This window comes from Amborella trichopoda, chromosome 6, assembly GCF_054954075.1.
Source record: "Amborella trichopoda isolate Santa Cruz 75 chromosome 6, AtrichopodaSantaCruz75HAP2 v2.0, whole genome shotgun sequence".
NCBI classification, from domain to species: domain Eukaryota; kingdom Viridiplantae; phylum Streptophyta; class Magnoliopsida; order Amborellales; family Amborellaceae; genus Amborella; species Amborella trichopoda.
In genome coordinates, this window is record NC_142341.1 from 25,853,649 (window position 1) to 25,873,267 (window position 19,619).

At 36.4% G+C, this 19,619-nt stretch overlaps 1 protein-coding gene across 50 annotated transcripts in view; it reads left to right on the forward strand.

The window, feature by feature from the left end:
* The window catches only part of LOC18440105 (FAD/NAD(P)-binding oxidoreductase family protein), a 95,462-nt gene that overhangs the window by 33,809 nt on the left and 42,034 nt on the right, over positions 1-19,619 (forward strand). For 39 of the 50 annotated variants that reach the window (XR_016058147.1, XR_016058144.1, XR_016058148.1 and 36 more), the window contains 3 exons: positions 2,682-2,741; positions 3,815-3,928; positions 4,029-4,116. Coding sequence is in view for 8 of the 50 variants with exons in the window: in XM_020670884.2 (XP_020526543.1) it covers positions 2,682-2,741; positions 3,815-3,928; positions 4,029-4,116 (262 nt within the window). In the remaining 42 variants the exon portion in view is untranslated. Of the gene's footprint in view, positions 1-2,681; positions 2,790-3,812; positions 3,929-4,028; positions 4,149-19,619 lie in introns of all 50 variants that reach the window. The other 11 variants (XM_088870332.1, XM_088870334.1, XM_088870339.1 and 8 more) reach the window with 4 other exon arrangements.

The following is a 19,619-nucleotide window of genomic DNA, read 5'->3' on the forward strand; positions in this document are numbered from 1 at the left end:
GCCCCAAAAAATCGGACTTCATACCAAATAAAGTTTATCAACTATAAATGCCCCGAAATACCCAACTCACCGGATAATAGATTAAACACAAGAAGTAGAAAGAAACACTTACCACATGAACTAATACAGTATGATCAATATATTTCCCTAATCTTTATTGTAACAATAATAATTACAGAGCATTTCAGAATTTTTCACAAAAAAAACTTGGAAATGGAGAGAGAAAGTACTTGGGAAAAATGGAGAGAGAAAGGGGGCACAATGAAAATAGTGACGTACAGGTAAAGATACAGCTCAACGCTGGCGATCAGCGTGCTTTTCCCTTGCTTTGCAAGCTGCAAACCCTAATATCTTCTCATTTTGGAATGGAGAGAGAGAGGGGTGTTCTGGATTGGGGGTGGTATTATGGTAATAGAGAGAGAGAAATAATGGAGAGAAGGGGTGGTTCTTTGCTAATGGAGAGAGCGAGAGACGTGAATGGTTTTGAGTATTTACTATAATGGAGAGAGAGGGGTTCAAAGTTAGAGAGAGAGAGAGGGAGAGCTTGTGTTTAATGTAATGGAGAGAGAGAGGTTTTGAGTTAGAAAGAGAAAGGGAGAGCTTGCATTTACGGTAATGGAGAGAGAGAGATTCTGAGTTAGAGAGAGAAAGGGAGAGCTTGTGTGTTGTGGTGCTCTGGTTTTGGTGGACGTGAATGGTTTTTGGTAATGGAGAGAGAGAAGTTTTGACTTAGCGAGACGTGAATGGTTTTGGGTATTGTGATGGATAGAGAGAGGTATTCTGAGTCAGAGAGAGAGACAAAGGGTGAGCTTGCATTTATTGTAATAGAGAGAGAAGTTCTGAGTTAGAGAAAGGGAGAGCTTGTATTTACGGTAATGTGGAGAGAGAGAGGTTCTGAGCTTTTGTTTGGCAAGTAAGAGAGACAGAGAAAGGTTAGGGGTAATCGTGAGGGGAAAGAGAGAGAGGAGGGTAACGTGGGGAGAAGGAATGTCCGGGCATTAAATGTATGGGAAGCATTTAATGCATAGGGAGGGAGGTTTAAAACGATTTCAAATGTGGGCAAATCTTGGGCGTCCATTACATCACAGTCAATCTCAGCTGTTGGGCGCATATCTTTCATATGAGCTATTGGGCTATGCTCATCCTTTCCCATATATATATATATATATATATATATATATATATATATATATATATATATATATATATATATATATATATATATATATATATATATATATATATATATATATATGAAAGACACTATGCAACACCTATAGGCAAAATGCTACAGTGATTTCGCTTATAGGCTCTCGTCGTCTGTTTTTCGGGGCAGCATGGATTTTTCGAATGCCACGAACCTAGCATATCCGTGGCGGTAACATGTCTTTCGCGGTAAAAAAACACGTGGAAACCACCACGGACCACACGCCGCCCCTTGTAGTTCCATTTGAAATACCACCATTGAGATAGCAATTCTGTAGGCATTTTTTAGGTTTTTCATATATATATATGAAAAAAGTTTATATAGAGCCGAGGCTTTAAACAATCAAATTAGAGCCCACCTCAAAAATTTCACTAGAAGAAGTTGTTTTGATGCCCAAATATCCTCAAATTGATCATCTCGATATCAAGATGCATGGACATGAGGAAAAAATGGATTTCAAGTTTTGGAAATAGTGCATCTTGTGATGCATTTTTGGACCGTTAATTTTCAAGATTTTCAGGTTTTCATAAATCTGCTCTATTTACACTATTTTTGAAGCTTTAAATTTTATAATTAAAGATGAAAATATATTTTAAGGCTATCACAAATATTTTCAGTATTGAAACCACATTTCTCGACACTATTTGAGGGTGCGCTTTACTTTGTTTGTTTAGAGCCTTGGCTCTATACAAACCACACCCTCTATCTATATATATATATATATATATATATGTAAGAGTGTCATTGGCTAGACACAAACTTCCAAAGAAAATTTTTTTGGACTTTGTGACTTACCCCAAGGCATACAATTTGACATCTAACGAGTGAGAATGATTGTGTCCTCCATGTACAAAAGATAAATGGTATATATATATATATATATCGAGAGAGAGAGATGTAGCAAAAATAGGAATTGTTGGGAGAGTTTACAATGCAATTTACAATTTGCTTAGGCATTTCAATGGTAAGGATCAACTTATATTAAGGCAAACTTTATCCATATCAGTTGGAGTTTAATATGTTTTTCTAATTGGAAGTGATTGATTGATAATCAAATGAGAATGTGATTGCTGCAGATTTCTTGTGCATTATGGGGACTTAATGGGATAGTGGATTGAACTCCGAAATGACTATTTGGGACTGTCATGTGCTCTACTGTAGCTTCTTTTTTTCTAAATTTAGCTTATTGGTCATTTAACTTTAGGCTTACCATGAGGTGAGGACTTTAAACTTTTCCTTAACCCATCCCAAGCTTGGAGAAAGGAGGTGGGGTGCGTTAGGTAGCAGCCAGCATAAAACTTTGCTACATCTTATCTTGAATCCTGAACCTAATTTAATGGAGGAACTAGATTCATATAGCCGACCCCAAGTAATTGGGATAAGGCTTGGATGAAAATGATGATGAACTTTAGGCTTACTATGAACTTATGCTTATTGTAAATTCAAGTTCATCTAATTGTATGTATTATTGCAGGTAAAAATATCTGGGGGAGGGAGATGCAATGTGACGCATGGGCATTGTGTTGACACTATGGTGAGAAATAATTGATGTCGAGACCATCAAACCTTAAAGTGTCCTATAAGTTATGTATTCAACTCTCTATATGTAGTTGATAGTTGAAACATATTGATGTCTGCCAATGGTTGATATTGATGTCTTTATGCATGTAGGTTGCTTCTGCATCTACTTTGAGAATCATATCATTCTCTTCTTGATTTTTTCTCGAGTTTGTTCTTGGTGGTTACCATAAAAAATAATCATGGAACATGCTTTTGGTGCATATTAGCTAGAAAATCATTATTTGTAGTAAATTGATTGCATGCCAAAGTATAGCTTTTCGTAGTGTCATTCTTGATTCAATTGCAAAGATGCACTGTCATTCTTGATTCAATGCATAGCTAACTTACTCCAATTTACTTCTGCTAGGTCCTCATACTGTATTTTTCAAACCTAATTGCCAAATGATTATGAAGGCTAGAATTTGTTTAGGTGATTTTGCCTTGTGTAATATTCTTTTCTTGCTTAACACACGTACTCTTCCTATGACAATGTTGCTGGTTGGTGCTAGCCAATCAAACATCCCTGGTTGAGGTGGCTAAACATAGGTAAATGTGATTTATGAGATACATTGTTTTGCATCCTGAATCAAATGTATGCATCTACAGTATCTGATTCATGAAATCGTGTATCCGTAGCATTAGGAAATTACTCAAAACTAAGTTTAGTAATCTCTAGTGGATTTCTGTTAGAGATGCTCCTTCCCCTGGAAATTTAGTGGGTCCTACAAGACATTGTATCATTTCTTAATCTAGGACATCGATATTGTTAAGGTGGAATGAAGCTCCTATTTTTTCTAATATTAACATTCACATTGTTGTTGATATGGATAAAGTGCAATCTGTGTTGACATGTTTACATTTTATAATTTGTATATGGAGTTCTGTGAGTAGTTACTGCTTGAATCTCACTGTCTTACCCTTTTCTTTGGTATATATTAAAGCCTTTCAATGGTATGCTTTGCGTTGAGTTTGTTTGAGCATTTCATGGTTACTGGAATCACATTTCTTATTTTGCTTCCCCAATTTGAAATTATTTAAGTAATGCAGGTTTTGGCTGAAAATTATCCACGAGGGAATAAGGAATTACAGGGGTCCTTCTTTAAGATGCATGGCCCGCTAGATACTATTTCTTGGTTTTCTGATCGTGGCATAGAGCTCAAGGTTACTTGAAGATGTCCTATGGTTGCATTTTTTGTTTCAGTTTCATTATCTGTGCTTTGATGGGTTGTTTGACTGTGGTATGTGACATTTCTTCATTTAGACAGAGGATGATGGCCGTGTTTTTCCTGTAACCAATAGCTCATCTACAATAGTTGACTGCCTTCTTCTGGAAGCAAGAAAAAAAGGAGGTATTATTTTGCTTCAGTAAAGTTAGCTGCAGGTAATTTTTGTAAAACTATTTGAAATTTTTCATTTTAAGAATCATCCTGAAGTCCAATTTATTCCCTGTTCTAGAAGAAATGACTCCCCTACTATTATAGGCGTGGCTGGAAAAATTGTATCTTATGATAAAGAACTTGCCCTTGAAACATGTAGATTTCTCATCTCTTGTAAATTTGTTAGCCACAAACAATTCGTAATTTATTGTTGCATTATGATGTTACTTTTGAAACATAGAAGTAAAATCATTCAGCATCCTTAGGCACTTTGAATGTTTTTGGTAAGTTCTTAGGCAGTTTTATTAATTTGCTTCTTTTTGATAAATGTTTTCTTTAAAATCTTTCTTTAAGTATAATATTTTTGTGAAATAAAGAAAAAACGTATAAAACTTGAGGTAGTTAAAAATGAGATAAAACTAGTGCCAAAGATGGTCCAGCTTGCACTCTCTTTCCTACATCCATCTAATCCATTCCTATCTAAGGTGTGTTGATTTGGTGAGCCTTCTATTTTTTTCATGATCATGGATGTACTCCCCATTATTCATGTCTTTTCATTCCTAGATTCTTGTTCTCTCTCTCTCTCTCTCTCTCTCTCTCTCTTATAGGCTGGCAGCTCAGCCATAGTATTGGAGTGATGCTATGAAAAAAGGGTTGTAAACTCTTCATTAATGGGATGTAGTTTTTCTTCCTTGCAATAACTATAATCACTTAATATTTTTCTTTTTACCATGTCATTATATTCAATTGCATGATTGTACAATGCAAATATATATAATTAATAGAGTGGCATACACTCCCCAAGTTAGATAAAGGGAAGGTTTCATGCACTTGTTTCTCTTATTTTCTTTCTTTTCTCTCGTTAAGCTTTTCTATCACAAAAGCAAATCAGATTGCCTATGGTCAACCTATAGAACTTTGTTCTTCCCATCCAATCTCTTTGGATCGATGGCACACCTTCTATACAACAAATTCCTTTCTTCTACTAGGTTCTAAAAAGTTCGCATATAATGTGATGACCCTAAATTTTTGGGACTGAAATAATAATAATAAAAAATAATAATAAAACAATAAAAAAATAAAAAATAAAACACCTATTTAAAAGAATAAGTTTGAGTGATGGTTCATTGTAATATGAATGCGCCATGGGACCACCCTAAATTTTCTTTTTTACGTTTATTTTGAATAAGTTAAAATAATTAAATACACAATGATGTGTCATTATGAGGTGATATTATGAGGTGATAATATGTAATGAGGTGACATGATAGGGTTGTGAGGTGTCATGAAGTGGCATTAGGGTGGTGATGTGTCATGAGGACGCACATATACAAGTGATAAATAAACAAAAGGTAAGACATATTTGAACATGTGTCACAAGGAGAAGTGTTCTCCCTCAGTTTAAAAGGGCCCTCTCTCATGAGCGAATCATTAAGCTCATCAAAATTTTTCCATCTATCTCTCTCTACGTAAGAACTCTTTCTCTCTCTTATAATATACCTTTTTTTATTATTAACTCTCTCATAATGTTAGAATTATTGACAATTATTATTTTTCTCTCTCATCATGTTAGTATTATTAACAATTAATTTCTCTTTCATAATGTTCCAATTATTAACATTTATTTTCTCTTTTTCTCATAATGTTAAGTATTATTAACAATTAATTACTCTCTCATAATGTTAGAATTATTGACAATTATTTTTCTCTCTCATCATGTTAGTAGTAATTAACAATTAATTACTCTCTCATAATGTTAGAATTATTGACAATTATTTTTTTCTCTCTCATGTTAGTATTATTAACAATTAATTTCTCTCTCATAATGTTGGAATTATTGACAATTATTTTTTTCTCTCATCATGTTAGTATTATTAAAAATTAATTTCTCTCTCATAATGTTAGAATTATTAACAATTATTTTCTCTTTATCTCATAATATTAAGTATGATTAATAATTAATTACTCTCTCATAATGTTAGAGTTATTGACAATTATTTTCTCTCTCATCATGTTAGTATTATTAACAATTAATCTCTCTCACAGTTAACTTTTATCAAAAAAAAAAAAAAGAAAAAAAAAATCTCTCATAATGATATTAACAATTAAATTCTCTCTCTTGATGTTAGAATTATTAACAATTATTTCCTCTCTCATAATATTAGTATGATAGTAAGATAATATGTTCATAATAATAGCCTCATTATTTTCATAAAAATAATACTCATAAAATTAATATTCTTCTCTCGCTTCAAACTTTACGCAGTAGAAAAAAATTTAGGAGTTAATTGTTAATATACTAACATGATGAGAGAGAAAAAATTTACAAATTCTTGTCGCCTTTGTAAATTTTTGTTCTAGTAAAATTGTATATATGTAGACCTTCATGTTAATATAAGTTGTGAATAGACCTTGTACAAATTTTAATATTTCTGAATGGAAAAAAAGTCTAATTTAACATGACTTCAAACTTCTTCTAGGCTACTCCTGCTGTACCTTCGAACAGTAAGGTTGCAATTACTCTGGGAAGAGTTCATAATAGTTTGATGAGTTTAGCTACTCAGTAAGTGATCATCATAGTCCTTAAAATCATAGTTGGAAAATGTAATATTTTCTAAAAGAAGTGTTGAAACAATATGAGGAAGAGTATACATGGAGAACTATTCTAAACATAATCCAAAACATTTCATATGTATATTGAAATAATATGAGGAAGTGCATATTTAAATCTTTTAACAGACAATTGCAAATTCCAAAATATTTCACAAAGTACCATATTGGCGTCCCAAGTAGGTCACCTATATACCCCACCAGCGTCTTGGATGTGTCCACTTAATCCTTGCAAGTCCACTTATATCTCACTGACATACCGGATGAGTCCACTTAATCCCTACTGGTATACTAGATAGATCCACTGGTATACTTAAAAGTATCTTTGAAACTCTTTAAACATCAGGTATGGTATATTCAAAATATTCTTGAAATCATTAATATGAATTCACATGAAGCATTTTATAGCAATCGTTTTCACTGATATTTCTATAAATAACCTGCAAACATTTTTGGCAATAATTTCATAAAGGTAGTAGTTCTAAGAGGCATTCTTGAAATTTAACATGATCGACAGTCTATTAATAACATAAGAGCTCTTTATGAAAATCTAGTGTCAAATATTAAATTTTCAACTATCTATAATTCTTAATAATAGATAGAAACATTACAATTTTATTGACTGCAGAGATACAAATTTTCAAATAATCATGTTACAAGAACACGTAAAACTCATAGCGTCTAAAATTCATAGACAGGAATACAAATTTTCAAATAATTGTTTTATAGGAAAATAAGGTTACTCATAAAATTTACAGTATCTAAAATTCATAATGATAGATGGAAATATTACAATTAAATGCAGAAGTTACCAGTTTATATAACTATTTTACAAGAAAATGAGATCACTTACTTTTATATGTCACGAGATGGGTATGGCTATTGTCGTCAGAGCAAGATTGGGATTAATGACGTTCAACTAAAGGTATGGAAAAAAGAGACCAAATGAGTTTATATAGGGAGAAGGAGAAAACAAAATATGTTCATTTATAAGAAAGAGAAATATTATAAGAATAATTTTATTTTATTATAATAGTAATATTATAAGAGTGAATGAAATTTGTTGAAGAGAGAAAAATATTAATTTTATGAGAGTATTATTTTTATGAAAATAATGAAGCTATTATTATGAACATATTATCTTACTATCGTACTAATATTATGAGAGAGAAAATAATTGTTAATAATTCTAACATTATGAGAGAGAATTTAATTGTTAATATTACTAACATTATGAGAGAGATTAATTGTTAATAATACTAACATGATGAGAGAGAGAAAAAATAATTGTCAATAATTCTAACATTATGAGAGAGTTAATAAAAAAATGATGCAGAACACTTCTCCTTATGACACATGTTCAAATATGTGTCATACCTTTTGTTTATTTAGCACTTGTATATGTTCCAACTCATGACACATCACCACCTTAATGCCACTTCATGACACCTCACCACCCTATAATGTCACCTCATTATATATTATCACCTCATAATGACACATCATTTTGTATTTAATTATTTCCACCTATTCAAAATAAACGTAAAAAGGAAAATTTGGGGTGGTCCCATGGTGCATTCATATTACAATGAACTATCACTCAAAACTATTCTTTTAAATAGGTGTTATATATATGGGTGTGGTTTCCATATAGTTGCAACCTTAAACAATCCATTTAAGGTGCACCTTCAAATTTTATCATAACATATAATTTTGATGTAAAATATTCTTAAGATTATCTCAAAATCTATTTTCAAATCTAATTATAAAATTTTAAACTCCAAAAATGATTAAAATCAAGTAGATCTATAAACATATGAACATCTTGAAAATGGATGGTCTAGATTATGTGTTGTAAGATACACTATGTTTGGGACTCAATCCTTTTTTTCTTCATTGTCATGCATCTTGATGTCGAGATGATCAATTAGGGGGTTTTCCAACATTAAAAGAACATTTACCGAAGGATTTTTGAGGTGCATCCGTAGTTCTACATTTTAAGGTTGCAACCTTATATACACTTTTCCCTATATATATATATATTATTGTTTTTTATTATTAAATTATTATTATTATTATTATTATTATTATTATTATTATTATTATTATTATTATTATTATTATTATTATTATTTCAGTCTCAAAAATTTAAGGTCATCATATAAGGCATTCTTGGTTGCAGGCACTTTTTCCCATCTGGATTTCTCATCCAAAGCTGATTTGAAGTACTCTCAATGCCTCACACAACTGCAATTTGCATGCCTCACCTTCCTTTCCTTTCTCTCACCAAAATCCACTAGGAAGAATGCATACCTCTTTGTATTCGGTGAAGAAAACAATCAGGGAGCTGCAGGTTGAAGGCCCTCGTCCTCTCTCTACTTGGGTCTCTCTAACAAGGAAGTGGAACAAAACCCAATACATTGTCTCTCAAGTCTCAACCATACCCCTCTCTTTTCTCTCTTTCTTCTTCACCAGATAAAACACCAACACCCTCCTAGAAGTCTTGTATCCCTCTCTTTTTCTCTTTGGAAACCTCGTGAAAACAAAGCCTTTGGGCTTGCACATGATGTCCTAAGAGAACCTAATAGAAAACCATATCTCTCATTCAGGATTGGTATACCATAGAGAAGTCTGGGTGTAAGGTAGATATAAATGGAACTTGCATTCTAATTCTAATGGGAGATTCATAATATCAAGACTAATCTTATCCATCCATCCCTTTACCTGCCATTAAGACCAATGGTGGATAATGCACCATTATTCCCTAAGAGGAATGCTGGTTTGAACACTCTTTTAGCTCTTGTGGGAGTTCAGATGGGTCTTCCATCAGGTTTCTAGCTTTAGTTGGATTCCTGATAACTGATTCCCACTAGAAAAAAATTAATTCGCCTTAGTATTTATGGTGAAAATTTGATAGATCTTCCGATGAAGATCTCTCGAATTTTAACACCTTAAACTAATTAAAAATATGTAAATAAAGTGGTAGAGAAAGTGGGACAGATCAAATTCAGATTGGAGGCTAGAAATGCTCGAAAACGAGCAGATCTACTCTCAGATCTGTGGCAGAGCTAGCATGATCCAGAGCATTAAAATACGATTTTTAAGACAAGTTAACAGATAAAAAATAAATAAAAGAAGCAAAACAGTAAAAAGAAGAGAGGAAGAAATAATACCAAAAAGGGCCGGATGGCCCAGGATTCCCGAGCCTTCGAGGGCTCGCCTGTATCAGAACCTGTCCTCTTTGTCTCTCTGATTCGGATGTTGACCAGCAGATCTCTGGTGTAAAGGATTAGATCTAGAGTTGTGCCCTAATTCTAGTTTTGATCTAGGGTTTTTGTGTCTTAGGTCAAGGTTTTCGTAGTCTTGGGGGTTAGGACTTCAGGAGGATAGGGTTTCTATCTTCTCTAGGGTTTTCAATCTAGAGATTTTTCTAAAGCTGTTGGTTTTTTTTCAGGGTCTGGAGGAGAATTTCGTTGGTTTTCTGAAGGTTTTGTGATCTCTAGAGGTTGAATATGAATGCTGAGATTTTCTCTAATTTTTGGGATTTTCCTAAATTTTTAGGAATTTTCTATGGGTTTTTCCTATTTTTTAAATTTTTTCATAATTTCGGGAATTTCTAATTTATTTTTGTCTCTTTTTCTCTGTCTTTTTGGGTTAGAGAGAGGGGGAATTTATAAGATTCAATTGGTGATTTTTCTTAAATTTTTTGGAGTTTTTTCGGATTTTTTTAGATTTATCTTAAAGTTTTAGCCTTTTCTAATTAAAGAAAATGCGTTGACTACATCATCAGATGCGTTGACTGTATCATCAGCCCGCGTCTGGGCCTGTCGAGCCCGTTACAGCCCGGCTGGTGGCCAGGTTGTTGGGTCTCACAGGGGCTTAATTGTCATTTGTTATATCTTTTTGTCCGTTAGGCCGATTCAGACGATTCTTGGACCGTTGGAAAGCTTTTGGGCTCTACATCAAATTCGGATAGGATTTGGGTAGGTTTGGGGTAATTAAATTGGGTCTACTTGAATAATGTGGTCCTAAGGGTTCAGAAAACCATAGAATTTGCCAGATTTAAAATGGGATGTCTACAGTTGCCCCTCTTTGATACTCCCTGTCCTTCGAGGGACAGGTGAGTGGCAAAAAAATAGACACTTTGGCGTTCCCTGTCCTTTGAGGTGCAAGTGAACGTTAAAGATAAAGCAGACATTTTAAATTTCTTCCTGAGGTCACGTGGTCAGAGGGCACACTATCCTTCCAAGTCATTGCGCTCACCCACCTAGAGCAGTTTTCCTCTTAGGGTTTTTGGCGTGAGATGTCGGTGAGTTACACAAGTTTAAAACTCGAGTTGAATTTTCTAGCCATGCCACTTAACTTCAGGGTTTTTATAGTTTGAATTTTTAACCCTGACATTTTTTTTGATCTCCTCAGGGTTTCCTAAGGATGTCTATAGGAAAAGGCTTTCTATAGGAAGAGACTTGTCTTGCCGAATCCAAAGTGAGAGACGAGGCAGCAACGCGGCAATCGCGGTAACGCGGTAATCATCATATACAGGTGTTCAAGGGGAAGATTTGAAATAGAACCCAGAGCAAGGACAGGTTACGATTTTAACAAAGAAATTAAAGTTTTTTTGGAAAACACAACACGTGAAATTTTGAAAAGAGAAAAATATTTCAAAAAACAAGGTTGGTTAGCAGTTTTAACTCTTGCAACTATATAGCCCTCTAAGAAGTTTAGCGTCATGCAGTGATGGACCATACACCCGACCCTTTTACGTCAATTTCGGGATAGACAAAATCCATCGAGCAGGGTGGCTGTGATACACCCGACTTTTTTACGTCATACGAGGTTAGACGGTACCTGTCTCAGCTTTTTTATGTCGCACAAGTTTGACGCTTTTCCATCGAACAGGGTGGTTGTGACCTGGATACACCCGACCTTTCACATCATACGGGGATAGACAGTACCGGCCTTGGCTCGTTTACATTGCAGGAGTTTAGTGTTTTTCCATTGAAACAGGGTGGTTGTGCCCTGGATACACTCGACCTTTCACATCATATGGGGATAGACGGTATCTGCCTTAGTTCTTTTACATCACACGAGTTTGACGTTTTTCCATTGAAACAGGGTGGTTGTGCCCTAGATATACTCGACCTTTCACGTCATACAGGAATAGACGGTACCTGTCTTGGCTCTTTTACGTGGCACGAATTTGATGTATTTCCATTAAAGAGGGTGGTTGTGCCTTGAATACACCCGACCTGTCATACAGGAATAGACGGTACCTGTCTCGGCTTTTTTACGTCGCACGAGTTCGACGTCTTTCTATTAAACAGGGTGGTTGTGCCTTGAATACCGACCTTTCACGTCATACGGGGATAGACGGTACCTGCTTCGGCTCTTTTACGTCGCATGAGTTCGACGTCTTTCCATTGAAACAGAGTGGTTGTGCCCTGAATACACCCGACCTTTCACATCATAGGGGGGGAGATGATATCTGCCTCAGCACTTTTACGTCGCACGAGTTTGACGTCATTCCTGTCTCACACAAGTTTCACGTTTTTCCTGTCTCAGCTCTTTAATGTCGTACAAGTTTGACGTTTTTCCTGTCTCAACTCTTTAACGTCGCATGAGTTTGACGTTTTTTTCCTGTCTCGGCTCTATTAATGTCGTACGAGTTTGACGTTTTTTTTCTGTCTCGACTCTTTAACGTCGCACGAGTTTGACGCTTATCCTGTCTCGGTTCTTTTATATCGCTCGAGTTTGATGTTTATCCTGTCTAGGCTCTTTTACGTCGCACGAGTTTGACGTTTTTCTGAATTGGACTTTAGAACATGATACGCACGCACGGGGATGAGCTTGCGTCATTTTGCCTCCAGAGATTCAGTCGAGAGAAAAACGCTCCCAGACTAGCCAATATCATCATTGGTGAGGTTCGCTCATCTCCGATATGTGGTAGTTGGTAGTTATACTCATACAACCATTGAGTGCCTGACTATTTTCAAACCTTCATAACAGGCGTAGGAAGTTGGCTTCGAGAATGTGGCTAGATCGACTAACAGTTTAACCTCTTGTAATGATGGAGGAAGTCCTTTCTAAAAAGGTTTTGGAAATGGAGGGTTTTAACAATCACATTGGAAAAGCGCTTTTAAAAGGGACGGGCCTTATAGTTTTGCCACTTGTGGCCCTTTTGGTGGTCATTTTCTTTATTATATTTTACCCAAAGATGATGAAAGGATTTCCTTGTGGGATCGTGAGAACTAAAAGTCTTGAAGCTCTCCTTTTACTTTTGGAGCTTTCATCTTGTGCTTCGCGGGTCCATGAAGAGTTATCTGGATTCTTGCTGAGCTTCCATCTTGGAGAGGTCTCGATGTTCTTATAGGATTCGTCGAAGTCACTTCGGTTTTCCATTCATATCACCTGTAGGGTTTAGGAGGAGTCTTCATCCTCAGGTTCTGCATATGCCGTATTGTCGAAACTTGCAAGTACTTGTTTGTATTAAAGTGTTTTTGAATCGAAAGCTCCTCCTTGGAGATTTTTTATTTATTTATTTTTTTATTTACTTTCTCTTTTATTTTTTATTTTTTTATTTTTTGTGATGCCTTTTCAAGTTTTCACCATTCTTTTGGACCCATTACGGGTAGTAGTTTCTGAGATACATCGCATTGATGGGGTCGTTGAGCTCGCACTCCTCCTGAATCTTGATCTTGTAAGAGTTGCCTGCGTGCACTCGGGTGACCACGAATGACCCCTCCCAATTAGGTTTGAACTTGCCTAACGGGTGTGGGTTTGCAGGAGTGTGGAAGATTTTTTTGAGTACCATGTCCCCTTCACTTAATTGTCGAGGAACAACTTTACTTTGGTATGCCCTCTCGATTCTATGTTGGTAAGCAATAATATTTTGTGTTGCTCGTAGTTGTCTTCAATCCAAATTAACGAGGGCATCGATTCGTGTTTCGATCTTTTGTTTCTCATTTAAATCTTTATGAATAAGCAGTCGGAGAGACGGTATCTCAACTTCAATGGGTAACACTGCTTCCATACCATACACCAATGAGTATGGGGTTATGCCAGTAGGAGTCTTCTCAGTTGTCAGGTAGGCCCATAGCCCGTCATTTAGCTTTTCGTGCCAATTTTTGCCACCTTCTATTATTCTGTCTATAATTTTGAGAAGTCCTCTATTTGTAGCTTTTGCTTGTCCATTTCCTTCAGGGTAGTAAGGTATGGAGAGTTTTTGTGTTATCCCAAGCTTTTTGCACGCCTTAGAGACCTTTTCATTTTTGAGATTGGATCCACTGTTAGTAATAATTGACTCAGGAACACCAAACCTGAATACAATAGTGTTCTTTATGAAACGGGCAACATGTTGTCCCTCAATTTTAACGAATGATGCGGCATCTACCCGTTTGGTGAAGTACTCTGCAGCCGTTAATATAAAAAGGTGGTCGTTTGAGACTTTCGGTGAGATCGTTCCGATGATATCAAGACCCGACATTGCCAAAGGCCATGCAGGCAGTGTTGAGTTGAGTGGTACAGACGGTGCATAGATGAGGTCTTCATAAAGCTGACATTTGGGACACCACTTTATGAACTTCCAACAATCTTCAGCCATAGTGGTTCAGTAATAGCCTTGGCGCCTGATTTTTTGAGGTAAGGCAGCTGTGCCAGAATGACCTCCTTCGGCAGCTGTGCCAGAATGACCTCCTTCATTGTGTAACTTTGTCAGTACTTGGTCGATTTCTGGCTGATCAAGGCATCGTAGAATGATGCCATTGAAGGACTTTTTGAACAAGAGATCACCTTTTATTAAGAATCCCTTAGAAAACCTTCGAAGGGCTTCTTTATCCTTTTTGGTGGCTCTTTCATAGTATAACCCATCTTTCAGCAAGGACAGAACATCGTGTAACCATGGTTTTGCCTTAACTAGCGCATCTGAAGCCATGAGAGACACTTCCTCAGCATTCTCATTTTCTTGCTCTATTCTTCTTCGATCCTTGGTGGGGACGGATCATGTTTGTTCCTGATATAGAATGATAGCGTGGTGATTTCTGGAGGAATATCAACCATTGAAGCAAGGGTCGCAAGGGCGTCGGTGAACCGATTATTTTCCTTAGTTACATGCTGAAAGGTGATTTTCTTGAAATATGGGATCATCTTTCACCTTTTTTTGATAGGGCTTGAGCTTTTCTTCTTTCACCTTCCAAATCCCTTGAACTTGGTTTATGACGAGTAAGGAGTCACTAATCACTTGTATTTATTGGATTTTCATTCCCATGGCATTCTCGAGCCTGGTTATCAAGGCTCATATTCAGCAATGTTATTGGTACATGGGAAATTTAATTTGATGGCTATTGGCATTAAAATCTTCTCAGGTGAGCATAGTATGACTCCAATACCTGACCCGTATTCATTCTTTGCACCATTGAAGTATAACTCTCAAATTGATTCTTCGATTGTGAAGAGGTTCTCTTTAGGGAGATCCATGTTGACGGGAGTGTTATCTGGCAGTGCGTGTTCAGCTAAGTGGTCAGCAATGGCTTGTCATTTGATCGAGTTTTGACTAACATATTCGATCTCGAACTCGTTCAATAGCATTCTCCATTTTGCCAAACGTCCATTAAGGACTGGTCTCTACAACAGGTACTTGAGTGGGTCTATTTGTGAGATGAGCTTGACTGAATGAGATAAGACAGTGTCTTAACTTTTGCATGGCATACACAAGTGTCAAGCAATGCTTCTCCACATTTGTGTATCTTGTCTCATAGTCCACCGTAATCTTGCTGACGTAGTATATCGCAATGTTTTAAAATGCGGTCGCATCACGCGGGATTCTCTTGCATCCGCATCGCAAATTGGCGCATATGCGTTTTTGACAGATGCGGCCGCATATGCATCGCATCAGGCCGCATCCGCATCCTAGCCGCATCGCCTGCATTGCGCCGCATCTGTTTTCCGCGGAAAAAATTATCGATTTTACTCCTCGGGGAGGGGCAAAATGGTCTTCGTGAACTTCCAAAGTTTAGGGAAACTGTTTGGAGGGTTATTATACCCCCTAAACGAAGATTTCCAGCCACTTTTGTAGTTTTTTTTGTATCAAATTGAGGGAAAAAAAAAATTTGTCCAAATATTTTTTTTCATCCAAATCTTTGATTTGGCGGTTGTTTGATACTTGGATATTCATTTGATGCCTTTGATTGTTGATTTGGGGATCTTAAAGTGAATTTGTGATAAGAAATTGGGGATTTTAGAGGCCGTGAAGAAGTCCAGCGCTACTTCACAGAGTCGGTAACTTTTTATTCCTTCTTGTACAATAGTACTGTTATACTTATTTTTGAGCAATGTCTTCTTCCCAATCTCCTAGTAACAATGATCCGGCTTGAAAATTTGCTAAACTAAAAAATCCGAAAGACAGAAATAGTGTGATATGCTTGCTCGGTGGAAATACTTACATGGGTGGTATTTTTCGACAAAAAAGGCATTTAGCTAGAATTTCTGGGAATGTAAGAGCATGCCCACAAGCTACAGATGATCTAAAAAAGGAGATTAAAGAATATTTGGATAGATTGAAAAAAGATAAAGAGAAAAAGAAAAGAAAAGAAAGGAATTGCTTGATGATATGCAATTATTTGATGATGATGATGATATGTCTGAAGTTGCTATGAGGCAAAAGGATACTCATACTCCAACCTCAAGAGAGGGATATAAATATTGGTGGTAGTGTTGAGAGAAGAACACCTCTCTAAGGGGCCAATGAATTCTTTTTTCACCCCTAGCCCCGAAATTGTGGTTCAGGAGAGAAAGAAAAAAACAAAAACCACAATTGAAAATAAATATAAGATAAAACAAAGGAAGTCGGTATGTAAGTGGATTGCAAAGTGGATTTACATGGCCGACATTCCTTTTAATACTACAACTCTGGATAGGTTTGCATGTATGGTCCAGGCAATTGGGCAATATGTCTCGGGACTAATTCCTCCTTCACTACATGAGGTTAGGAAGCCTTTGTTGAAGGATGTTGTATTTGATGTGAATAAAATTTTGATTTCTCAGAGAGAAGGGTGGGAGAAATATGGGGCCACTATTATGTGTGATGGTTGGTCTGATGGGAAATCAAGGGTATTCATTAATTTTTTGGTTAACATCCCAATAGGTTCTTTTTTTTTTAAGTCTATTGATGCATTTGACAAGTCACATGATGATACATACTTATGTAGCTTGATGGATGAGATTGTCGATTTTGGTTGGGAGCAAAATGTGGTACAAATTATCACTGAAAATGGTGCCAACTATGCTGCAGCTGGGCATTTCTTGACTTTGAAAAGGAAGCATATGTTTTGGACTCGTTGCGCAGCTCACTGTGTTAATCTTATGCTTAAGGAAATGGCTACAACATCTTTATTTAGTGGGGTGATTTCAAGAGCTATGTTTGTTGTTGGATTTATTTACAATCACACCATAGTCCTAAGCATGATGACGTCTTTTACAAAGAAGAGAGAATTAGTGAGACCGGGTAACACTAGATTTGCCACGTCATTTCTCACTCTTCGAAGCCTAGTCAAGCAAAAAAGTGCCTTAGACCATTTTGCTTCAAAGCAATGGAGTCAAAGCAAATGGTCAAAGCATAAGGATGGGAGAAAGGCTGAAAAAATTATTCTAAATGCATCTTTTTTGAGTCAAATAATTCTTGCATTAGAGGTGGCTCACCCTTTAGTGAGAGTGCTTCGACTGGTCGATGGTGAGGTGAAGCTTGTCATGGGCTAGATACATGAGGCAATGACTAGGGTAAGAATTAAAATAAGTGATGTTTTAAAGGATGATGAAGATATACGCATGGCTATGCTTGAAATTATGGATAGGAGATGGGATACCCGGTTTCACTGGCACCTCCATTCAGCTGGTTATTTTCTAAACCTATCCCTTCACTGCAAGCACCCATCCATTGAGTCAGATCGTGTAATAAATGGTGGGTTCTTAAATGTGCTGGAGACGTTGGTGCCAGATAAAGATATCCAGGATGAGATCCAGAGCCATGAATTGATTAAGTTCAAGTTAGCCTCGAAAAACCTGGGGAGAGATATTGCCACTCGAAATAGGGACACTACAGATCCAGGAAAAGGCCAAAAGCCCAAAAATAATCTTACTTGTCTCTTACTTTATGTATAATTCCATTGTTTATTTTATACCCTTAATTTTTAACTATATTCTAAATTATAAAATATTATACAGCTGCATGGTGGGCATTATATGGAAGTGAGACACCAAATCTACGTCTCGCTATTCAAGTGTTGAATCTCACATGTAGCTCATCTGGTTGTGAGCATGTAAGTCCTTTACTCCTTATTTCTTGAATTTCAATTTTCTAATCTAAAATCTAATTTATCTGATTTCAAATTTTTACCACAGCTTTATACAAAAAAAAGAAATAGGTTGGAGCAGAAAAAATTGAATGATTTGGTTTATGTGCGATATAACGAGGGGTTTAGGGAGAGATATGAAAATCACACGAAGCTCAACCCTATTCAATTATATGAAGCTGATGGTGATTCCATAAGTGAATGGACCATGGATCCAAGACAAGAGCGTGTGTTTGAGGGTGAGAATCTTATATGGCTTGATGTCGGGTTAGCAACAAGGGCTAATGAAGAAGATCGAACTAACACTAGAGCACAAAGGAGTAGAGGAGCTGCTGGGTCTTGTTGCACTCGCACATTAGCTTCAGAGGTCGAGGAGGAAGCTGACTCAGAGGAGACCGATGAAGAAGAATACATGGAGGCCATCGAGGATGATATTGATGATGCGCATGACTACTCTCAAGATGACTTGTCAAATTGATATTTGAAAAAATGAAGTTCAAATTTCAAAATTGACTCTTAAAATGGATAATTGTATTAAATTATTAACTATTAAGTTATTAACTCTTCTTGAGCTTGACTTTTGATTTGTATTTTGTAATATCATTATGTTGTGCTTATGGTTGTACTTATGGTTTGATGGTTGTGCTTATGGTGCAAATTTGTGCTTATGGTTGTTAATTGTTGAATGCTTTATGAAGTTGGTTTCAAGTTTCTAGTTTCTATGAGGGGATAGTGGATAGTGGATAACTGGATACAGAATCTCCGACAACTAATAGTTTTGAAGTTAATCATTAAATTAAAATGCTTACTATCACATATATCATCTTCATATTTTTTTTCTATGCACTAACTTGTTTTTTAGATTTTTTAGAGTTTTTTTACATTTATTGACCTCATCATCGCGATGCACCCCCATCCGAGCCGCATCGCCGCATCGGCCCCCCATCGCATCTGGGCCGCATCCTGCATTTTAAAACAGTGGTGTATCGTTTGTTCTATTCCATTGTCATCGTATTGTCCTAACATTGCCCCCATGGTCTTGTCTCTCGCTGACATGTATAGGAACAGGGGTTTGTCTAGACTAGGAGGACTAAGGATGGGAGGTTTGGTGAGGTAGTCCTTGATTTGATCAAACGTTTCTTGACACTCATTATCCCATATGAATGGGGTATCTTTCTTGAGTAGTCTATTAAACGCCACGCACTTGTCTGCTAGTTGTGAGATGAAATGCCTTATGGCTTGTATGCGACCTTGCAGCCCACAAATTTCTCTGATTTTCTGGGGAGAGGGCATTTCAGTGATGGCTCGTATTTTGGACGAGTCCACCTCAATGCCTCTTTGGCTTACTACAGAGCCTAGTAATTTGTCGGATTCAACCCCAAAGGCACATTTTTGCGAATTGAGTTTGAGTTGATGTTTCCAGAGTCTTTCGAAAATGGTTCTCAGGTTGGTGAGATGATCAGGCTTGGTCTTCGACTTGACCAGAATGTCCTCGACATAGTCTTTCATGATGGTGTACATTAA